Raw genomic sequence first — 10,735 nt, 5'->3', positions numbered from 1 at the left:
TGGTCAACTGTTTTCGGTAATAGATAAGACAGTCGCAGAACGTAAACAAATATCAATTAGACCAATTACTGAAAATAAAATTAATCTTTTTAATAATAGAGTGAGTGAAAGAATTGCAAACTTAGAAATAACCGGATTAAATCCGAATCAGCTATATTGTAAAGTTTTTAATTTACTCTCTACAGAGTTTGATAACATTTTTAAAGTTAAACAAATATATAAAAACTCGAAATTAACTTTTAGCGACTGGGCAACTGTTGGTATATACCGAAGCAGAAACACACTATACGAATTATATAATATGAGGCAATGGAATCAAAATCCGGAGTTCTTGTTAAAAGTTAGAAATTTTTCAAAAATATTTAAAAAGGTATGTGGCCAGGCTAAGTCTATGCATATAAGAGCAAAAATTTTGAACTCTAATAATAAAATTAAAGCTACATGGGATGCTATTACTACTGTAACTGGGAGATCTAGAGCTGTCAGTGAACCTATTAAATTAAAAGTTAATAATATAATCTTAAATTCAGACTTAGAAGTGGCAAATACTTTTCAAATTTTTTTTTCTGATATATCTACTGAAGTAACACGTTCACTGCCATCATCTCCTTCGGAAGCAGAATTAATACTAAAAACCCATGTAAATAGTTGTAGACAAAATTTTGTGTTTAAGAATGTGTCACCAGAAGAAATTGTCAAAACTTTTAAAAGCCTTAATTTAAAGAAAACTGGTGACTTATGGGGCATGTCTGTTAAAGTTTTTAATTCAATTATACCTAATATTGCTCCTTACCTTGCTTTAATTTTTAACAATTGTGTAGAATCCGGTACTTTTCCTGATTTAATGAAATATAGCAAAATAGTGCCGCTTTACAAAAGTGGAAATAGATCTGAGCCTGGAAATTACAGACCGATTTCTGTTTTGCCATCCTTAAGTAAAGTATTTGAAAAAATAATGTTCAACCAGCTCACAATTTTCTTAAATATTAACAATTGTTTCCATAGTGAGCAATATGGTTTCACCAAAGGCAAGTCCACTACGGATGCGGGTGCCGCACTCCTAAAGCACATTTATGACGCATGGGAGAGGTCACAAAATGCAATTGGAGTGTTTTGTGACTTATCCAAAGCCTTTGATTGCGTAGACCATGTAACTCTGTTATTAAAATTAAAACATTATGGTATACAGGATACTGCCCTTCGAGGACGAGAGGACCTTATTGCCTCATATTTAAACCAAAGAATCCAGAAGGTTAGTATAAATAATGTAAAATCATCTGGATCTCTTCTAAAGATGGGCGTTCCACAAGGATCCATTCTTGGTCCCCTTTTATTTCTTCTTTACATTAACGATCTACCTTTTTATGTGAAGAAAGCCAAAGAAAAGGGCTATAAATATGTATGGATTAAATCAGGACGTATATATGTACGTAAAACTGAGTCATCTGAACATAAGTGTGTAAAAAATATTGAATCTCTCAACAGTTTAAATTAATCATAATTCTTTAATGTTATTAAATATAGTTATATTTATAAAATTTTTAATAATGTGTTGGGTTATGTCTCCATTATTTTCGATAATATTTCTTGTTATTATCAGAACGTCCGAGGTCTAAGATCATACGTAAGAGATATTGCACTCAAAATTCAGAATAGTTCTTTTGATATCATAATTCTTACCGAAACGTGGTTAAATTGTACTATTTATGATTCGGAAATTTTTGATAGTAGATATACTGTGTACAGAAGGGATCGCATTAACAAAACACTTGGTGGCGGTGTTCTGATCGCCGTTTCAAATAACTATACTTCATCTAGAGTATTCAGCTGCAACTCAGAATGCGAAGATCTTTGGGTAAAAATAAAAATATCTAGTGAGAAAGAACATGGTTTTATCAAAATCTGTGCGGTTTACCTACCACCGCCTCTTAATCTTAACTTGTTAGGGAAATTTATTGAGAGCACAAATCGAGTGATGGATGAGTGTATCACTAAATACACACTTATAGCAGGTGATTTTAATATGTCAAATGTTGTTTGGGAACTTCATAGCCCCAGCTCATATCTCCTGCCCTTAATTAACAGCAACAGTTCTATTCATAGTTTACTGTCAGACTTTATGGAATTATATAATTTTAAGCAATTCAATTATGTCAAAAATAATAATGATAAAATTCTAGACTTAGTGGTTTGTAACTCTGAAATAGTAAGTATTAAAAAATGCACTAATCCTATACGAAATGTTGACCCTCACCATCCACCATTAGAAATGTTAATCTCAATTTCCCCTGCCCACTATTCGCCTCATGTAAAAATACAAAAAAATTACTATTTTAAGGGTGATTATAATAAAATAACTAAAGCCCTGAGCGAGATTTCGTGGGAAGGTGAACTCCTAAAATATGATAATGTGAACGACATGATTAGCAGATTCTATCAAATTCTTTATGAAATAATACATCTTTATGTACCTAAGAGTAATAAGCACAACAATTATCATCCAGTTTGGTTTAACTCCTATCTTATATATTTATTGAAGCAAAAAAAGAAGTTTCATACTAGATACAAGATTTATAATAATCCCCTAGACCTAATCGAATTTCAATATCTCCGAGATAACTGTGAAATACTGATAACAACGTGTTATGACAAATATATACATACTCTGGAAAATCAAATTGGTACTGATTCTAAATATTTTTGGACTCACATTTCTAATAAACGTCGAAACTCCTCTAGGTACCCATCATCTATGTATTTGGGTAATAAGCATTCGAATGACCTGAGAGAATCTTGTAATCTATTTTCTGAGCACTTTTCCTGTGTTTTTAATCCTATAGTTGACATATGTGGTGATAATCTTGATTCACATCAGCAGTTATCTGAAGTGCCTAATATTTACATATCCCAGGAAACCATAATAAATAAAATAAAAAGACTTGATTTAAAACAGAGTTCTGGACCTGACAATATACCCCCTTTATTTCTATTTAATTGCGTTGACTTAATATCATTTCCATTGCATTTAATTTATAATGCTTCACTTGTGCAGGGACGGTTTCCAGATATATGGAAGGAAGCAAGAATAGTGCCGATTTTTAAAGATGGAAAAAAGGAACTTATATCTAACTACAGACCAATATCTATACTCTCAACTATGTCAAAGGTTTTTGAATCAATCGTTCACCCCTTCATATTTCATCATGTTAAAAACTTACTGCATCCACGTCAATATGGCTTTATACCTAAGAAATCTACTAATTCTAATTTGCTTAATTACGTCTCATATCTTATCGATTCAGTTGATAAAAACCTACAAGTAGACGTAATTTACACGGACTTCTCTAAGGCATTTGATAAGGTAGACCATGGTATTCTAGTTAGAAAATTATTAAGCTTTGGTATATCTGGTATCCTTCTTGATTGGTGCAAATCTTACCTCTCTAATCGTAATAGCAGAGTAGTGATACATGGTGAGAGCTCTGAGTCTTTTAGTGCTACTTCTGGGGTTCCGCAAGGCTCTAATTTGGGGCCTCTATTCTTTGTGCTATTCATTAATGATATAGCAGACATATTCGAAAATTGTCAGTTTTATTTGTTTGCTGATGACTTAAAAATTGCCAAAATTATAACACAAGAATCTGACGTGGTGGCCTTACAAGGCAATCTTGATAGACTCGTAGAATGGTGTGATTTAAATCGAATGGTCCTCAACCCAAGTAAATGTAGCTTCATAAGATTTTCGAGGAAGAAAAGACCTATTATGAGTTACTACCATATCTCAGGTAAAAATCTTAATGTAACAGACTCTGTTAGGGACCTTGGCGTAATATTTGATAGTAAATTGAGATTTGAAGAGCACGTTAACACTATTGTGAAAGCTTCCCTCAAGTTACTCGGCTTCATTTTTAGGCAATCAAGGGATTTTAAAAATCCAGCAACAATTCTACGCCTTTACAATAGTTTAATTCGTAGTAAGCTTGAATACTGCTGCCAGGTGTGGTCTCCTGCTTACAGGAAGTATTCTGATAGGCTCGAAAGCGTTCAAAAAAGATTTATTAAATATTTAGTTTATAGGTTTAAGACTCTAAGTCATAGTGAACGATATGAAGACATAATTGGCAGCTTTAAATTGCAATTGCTTTCAAACCGTAGAGATCTCGTAGACATGAAGTTTCTACATAATTTATTCAAAGGAAAGATCGATGATAGTGAACTGTTGAGTAGATTTAATATTAAGATACCTCAGAGAGCCCCTCGCAACCCATGTCTGTTTTTCAAGACGGAAAGAACTAGAACGAACCTTGGACAAAATAGTCCCATTAATCGCATCTCTCGTTCATTTAATGAGTACTTGAAAGAAGATGTCACGTTAGACATTGGTTGTGACGGGCTCTCAGTTTTCTTAAGAAAATGCAACCATATACTCAATAAAGTTAATTTATAGAACTAATTGTGAATGATTTTAACTATTATGTAATATTAAGTAATCTTATATTTTTGTTATATAATTATTATTATTTTTTTCTATAGTGTAAATTAATCATTGTTATTATTGATGAATGATGTGTTCTCCTATAATCAGTTGTACATAATAGTATTAGTATATCCTAAGAATGTATGTAATGTAAACCAATATGTACGACAGTTGGAGATCCGTATAAATAAATAAATAAATAAATAAATAAAGAACCTGTGTGATATTGTACTTTTCGCGGATGATACCTCTTTAATATTTAAGGTTGACAGAAATAAAATAAACTATGACGATGTGAATAGCGCATTATCGCATATTCTTCGTTGGTTTGATGTTAATAATCTAATGTTAAATGCTAAAAAAACTAAATGTATTGAGTTTGCTTTACAAAATGTTAAAAAAAATAATTTCAGTCTACTAATTAAAGGAGAAGCTCTTAATTTGTCGGAATCAGCTATTTTCTTAGGTGTAACTATAGATTCCAAACTCCAGTGGAACGCTCATCTAGAAGCACTTGCGGATAAACTCAGCTCTGCCGCGTTTGCAATTAAAAAAGTAAGACAAATGACGGATGTTGACACTGCCCGACTAGTCTACTATAGCTATTTCCATAGTATTTTATCTTATGGAATGCTGCTATGGGGCAGTGCTTCAGACATAAATTCAATATTTATCCTCCAAAAAAGAGCCGTGAGATATATTTATAAACTAAGAGCGCGAGATTCTCTGCGAGATGTTTTCAAAGATGCAGGTATTCTTACAGTTGCTTCCCAATTTATATACTATAATATTCTCTTTGTCCGACAAAATATACATTGTCATAGTAAACATAGTGACAATCATACGATAGAAACGAGAAATAAAGATAAGATTGAAGATTAAAGATAAGAAGTTTTCGCCTCCAAAAAGTTAATAAATCTTTTATGGGTCTGAGCATACGTGTATATAATAAAATTCCGCAGTGTATTCTACATTTTCCACTTCCAAAATTTAAAATATCAATAAAAAAAAATCTAACAAGTAAAGCTTATTACACTGTTCAAGAATACTTAGAGGACAAACATGTATGGAATTAATGTCTATTGAATGTAATGCAGGATAGCTGCCAATATAATATAATGTAATTGATTATACCATTGATTTTGAAAAGAGCAACTGTTGAGTTTCTTGCCGGCTCTTCTCAGCAGAACTGCCTTCCGAACCGGTGGTAGCTTTTTGTTCATATGTTCATTCGACGATTCAAAAGTGCTTATTATAAGTTTATAAAAGTTATAAATGCACTATATAAAAATAGCTGGGTAGCGAGAAAAAAGTGTGATTGTTGTGGGTTCGTTTTCCACCCGAGTGTCTTCACAAAAAAATATTAATAATATAATGTTTTCACTGAAAACATTTTATTAGAAATAGTCAATATATATTTGACATTAGTTCAAAAATAATGAACTTTTATACTTTCTCAAAACTATTCTTATGAATTCTCTGTACAGATTTAAGATAATCACAATATACATATAGATATAAAATTATTAAGGTTAATAATAATTTCATCCCAAAAAAATATTACAAATTATATACAAATTCGGAAATTAAAAAAAAATAAATGATCCTAAAAGATAAACTAAGAATTTAAATATTTTTAGTATTATCTACTTTTAAATATTACTATAGAGTATAAGTATACTAATTTTATAGTATAATAATAAATGAAGCTGCTAATTTTGATTCATTTAACTACAATTACATAAAAGGAAAGTCATAGCGCAGGGTCACAATCGTGCCACTGTAAACACCATAGATTGTGGATCCTATGCCCACTTGAAGTTTCATTGTCCTTGCTCTGTTACTGGGGCAAAGTGCGCGTTGAGACCCGCCACTCAACTCACAATGCTTCCAGAATCCGGCAAATTAGAATGGAGTGCTCTAACACTAGGTTCCCAGGTTCCCAGAATCTTTACCCTGCTATGTGGGGGATACAGCATGAAACTAAAAAATAATAATTACAATTATAAAAACCGTCACTAATCCAATTACATCAAAATATAATATAGCTAACTATTACAACATTATCCCTAACAGTATAATCACTACACATATTAAATAACAAGACAAAAACGGACACCTATCCAAACAAATCCATTTACCACCACTATGCTAAATTCCTCTACAATTTGACTTCATTAAATAATTATCATTCTAATTTCACTATTGTACACAAAAGTGGTCACCCATCTACCCACATACACAGCTAGGCATGCATTAAGTTAAATATACACTTCTCTTAAGCCTTAATTGTAAATAAGGGCCACCTCAATTCTGAGATTGATCAATGTTGTTTTCATTCACAGATCTTAATTTATGAATGAAAACGGTACCTCAATATCTTAATAATTACAAAAGTGGTTATCCATCCACTTATATCTAAAACAATAGGTGCATCATTTAATTTACATACCTAATTCCAAATTTCACTAAATCTCTTTTCTCTTCTTCTGTAGAAGAATGAGCACTCAATTAAGTTCCACTATAACACTATATTGAAAAATATACATATAATAATAACATAACTTTTACAACACAAAAACGGTCACCCATCCACCCACGTCCATTACAAAAGGTGCTTAACCTAGAGTGTTTGCGCATCCCGCGCCCTCCTATCTCAGAGAGCGGTTTCGTCCGGCCCTTTCAGCTCAACTGGGCTTTTTATTGGTACTCTGATCACATCCTCCTCTATTTTAGCTTCTACTGGCATGTTCTGAAAAAATGTAATCATTATTATAAACAGAAATATATATTTTTAATTATTATAAAAAATACAATTAAATAGTTTAAAAAGGTCGTGGCTCTGTGGCATAAGCGTGCGACTAACGCGACGGGACGTAAATATGAAGTAGTCGTCAAATGGTTGTGAATATGAATCTCACTCGAGATAATGAAATATTTGTGTATGAAGTGTGTTTACTTGCTCTTACTATGTGCGGCTGTAACGCGAAGCTAAAAAAAATGCCTTCCCTTCGTATACATTTCCACATATATAATTAAATACCTCCAAAGCCGTATAGTGCGCGGGTCTGTGCGCCGTGCGAAGTCGCGCCGCGTCCAGGAGACGAGGCCGGCGCTGAGGACTGCGACCGCTTATACAGGACACGGACTTTAAGAGGCGAGCTCTGGAACAATAAATTGAATATTATATAGGGAAAATTATATTAAGTTCATTAATAATAAATTGAAGGCCATCTTGGCCCTGTAGCACAAGGTATCTGTAAACGCGACGGATGTGGGTTTGATACCCACTTGAGGTAAAGTGTGTCGTTGGATTTCGCCACTTTTCACTGTATTATTTATATCTTGTTAAACGAGTGTCAACTTTAAACGTAAATTGTTAAGTCATATGTTGGAACCCATGATACAGGAATACCTACTGTGGGTACCATCAGATGTAACAAAAATTGTACATGTTATTTGTTAATAAATAAATATCTTATCTTATCTTATCAACACGCAATGCCACAACAATACGTCGGAAAGTGGTTAACGGAGGTCCTAACACTAGGATTCCTTTGCCAACCCTGCTAAGCGGGGGAAATAGTGTGAAACTAAAAAAAATTAAAAAAGACTCACGCATCCAAAAGCTTCAACAGCAACCTGCTATACGCCCTATACTCGTCTTCACTAAACTCAGCGGGGTGGTGTCTTGCTGATTCATATGCATCGCAGAACTGATGCACTAACTTTTGACCTCTGCCGTCAAGGGGTGCAGCTAGGGAGGATAGGAGGAACGCTCGGAGCGATTCCTTTGGATGACGCTTGAGATTTGGATCTTGCCGGGATATTTCATCTTCTACAATGGATGCAAACAAATAAATTCAAATTCAAATTCAAATAAACTTATAATAAGCACTTTTGAATCGTCGAATGAACATATGAACAAAAAGCTACCACCGGTTCGGAAGGCAGTTCTGCTGAGAAGAGCCGGCAAGAAACTCAAGAGTTGCTCTTTTCAAAATCAATGGTACAATCTATTACATTAGTTGGCAGCTATCCTGCATTACATTCAATAGACATTAATTCCATACATGTTTGTCCTCTAAGTATTCTTGAACAGTGTAATAAGCTTTACTTGTTAGAATTTTTTTTACTGATATTTTAAATTTTGGAAGTGGCAAATCTAGAATACACTGTGGAATTTTATTATATACACGTAAGCTCAGACCCATAAAAGATTTATTAATTTTTTGGAGGCGAAAACTTGGAGTAACAATCTTATCTTTATTTCTCGTTTCTATCGTATGATTGTCACTATGTTTACTATGACAATGTATATTTTGTCGGACAAAAAGAATATTATAGTATATAAATTGGGAAGCAACTGTAAGAATACTTGCATCTTTGAAAACATCTCGCAGAGAATCTCGCGCTCTTAGTTTATAAATATATCTCACGTCTCTTTTTTGGAGGATAAATATTGAATTTATATCTGAAGTACTGCCCCATAGCAGCATTCCATAAGATAAAATACTATGGAAATAGCTATGGTAGACTAGTCGGGCAGTGTCAACGTCCGTCATTTGTCTTACTTTTTTAATTGCAAACGCGGCAGAGCTGAGTTTATCCGCAAGTGCTTCCAGATGAGCGTTCCACTGGAGTTAAGAAAATAGCTGATTCCGACAAATTGAGAGTTTCTCCTTTAATTAGTAGACTGTAATTATTTTTTTTAACATTTTGTAAAGCAAACTCAATACATTTAGTTTTTTTAGCATTTAACATTAGATTATTAACATCAAACCAACGAAGAATATGCGATAATGCGCTATTCACATCGTCATAGTTTATTTTATTTCTGTCAACCTTAAATATTAAAGAGGTATCATCCGCGAAAAGTACAATATCACAAAGGTTCTTCACATAAAAAGATAGATCGTTAATGTAAAGAAGAAATAAAAGGGGACCAAGAATATTTAAAAAAAGTTAGACCAGCTTCATTCTGTCTTACGGCATTGCATGTTGAGTGGAGGAGCTCAACGCTCATAGCCTTACAGTCCACGGGAAGACATTGATTTCAATATTTATGATATATTTGTAGAGTAACTATTTATAACAAAAAGTATACAGTAAAAAATAATCATATCTCACCTAAAGTCTTAACATCATCAACAGCTCTAAACCTATAATGGTAAGGTTGTTGTGGTTCCAGTATGTAATGTGATGGTTCAGCACACAGTAATCGTGGCTCATGGACTATCCTGGGCACGGCTTCTATGCGTCTCTCTATTTCTTTTTTAAGACACTGTAATATTAAAAATTTTATATTAAAAAGTAGATTTCCTTCAATTTTCCCTCAGTAATCGAGCCATACAGTTTTATCGGATTATGTCAAAATTGTTATATGTTTTGGTGTTTGTTACTAAAGCCAGGAAACGAAAATATCTCTTTCACTCTAGTGGAAATCGAACACACGACCATCGTGTTTTATGCCGCTGCGCCACGATGGTCTCCATTTAATTTTTTATTTACCTTTTTAGCATCTGTCCCAATAGGAACGTGAGGACCTCTTCGAGAGCGAAGAGCGAATCTTGTAATTTGTCGCTTGGCAAAAATAAATAGAATCACGAACGTCAATACGCCACCACTAATTATAAATATGATATTCAAAATACTTGTAAAATCCTGCATTTTTCTGTTAGTATATAAACTTAACAACTTTTTGTTATCTCTTTAATAATGTATTGTTTTATAATAACAAGGAAACAGGAATTGCATTTCTTTTTTGACATTTAGTGTTTGAATTTGAAGTTTTGAACGACATTGACACTTGACATTTCTTAATTTCATTGTTGCCAGTAAATATTTTTATATATAAAAAAATATTTTAATGTACTATTAAACGGTCTCTAGAATAAAAATGTCTAAATGTATTTAATTTCAATAAATAAGTTATAATTATTTTTGTTACCTAATATTAGTAAATATATAAAAGGACTTGTCCTCACTGACTGACGTAAGACGTACGCACAGCCGTAACCACTGATGGTAGAAACGTGAAATTTGGACAGATGTTTACTTTCGTAATCTGGACATCCACTAAGAAGGGATTTTGAAAAATTTTAACCCCAAAGGGGTGAAATAATGTGTTTCATAGTTTTCTAGAATTCACCCCCTCAGGGTGCAAATAAGGGGTTGAAAGTTTGTATGGAAAAATCTTTAAATTGCTACTGATTTTTATAAAATTTGAAATTTAGACTTAAAAATATTTCATTGAAC

The 10,735-nt window shown here is 32.9% G+C and overlaps 1 protein-coding gene across 1 annotated transcript; it reads right to left on the bottom strand.

The window, feature by feature from the left end:
- Positions 1-6,530: 6,530 nt before the first annotated feature.
- On the bottom strand, positions 6,531-10,266 carry LOC146532298 (lipid transport auxiliary protein 1). The gene is made up of 5 exons (XM_085197418.1): positions 9,989-10,266; positions 9,608-9,761; positions 8,096-8,315; positions 7,521-7,641; positions 6,531-7,229 (listed from the first exon to the last, which is right to left on the bottom strand). The coding sequence occupies exons 1-5, from the start codon at positions 10,145-10,147 to the stop codon at positions 7,134-7,136; spliced, it is 750 nt and encodes a 249-aa protein (XP_085053544.1). The 5' UTR covers positions 10,148-10,266; the 3' UTR covers positions 6,531-7,133.
- Positions 10,267-10,735: the final 469 nt, after the last annotated feature.

The sequence above is a fragment of the Heliconius melpomene genome, chromosome 14 (assembly GCF_056956725.1).
Source record: "Heliconius melpomene rosina isolate 202511_hmr_F chromosome 14, ASM5695672v1, whole genome shotgun sequence".
NCBI lineage: Eukaryota > Metazoa > Arthropoda > Insecta > Lepidoptera > Nymphalidae > Heliconius > Heliconius melpomene.
Note: the sequence above shows the minus strand (reverse complement) of the source record. Positions and strands in the feature narration are given on the sequence as shown.

Coding starts and splice junctions, on each gene's coding strand:
- LOC146532298 (XM_085197418.1), bottom strand. CDS start 10,147: ATGCAGGATTTTACAAGTATTTTGAATATCATATTTATAATTAGTGGT. Junction 9,762..9,988: donor TTGGGACAGATGCTAAAAAG/GTAAATAAAAAA, acceptor TTAATATTACAG/TGTCTTAAAAAAGAAATAGA. Junction 8,316..9,607: donor TGATGATGTTAAGACTTTAG/GTGAGATATGAT, acceptor CATCCATTGTAG/AAGATGAAATATCCCGGCAA.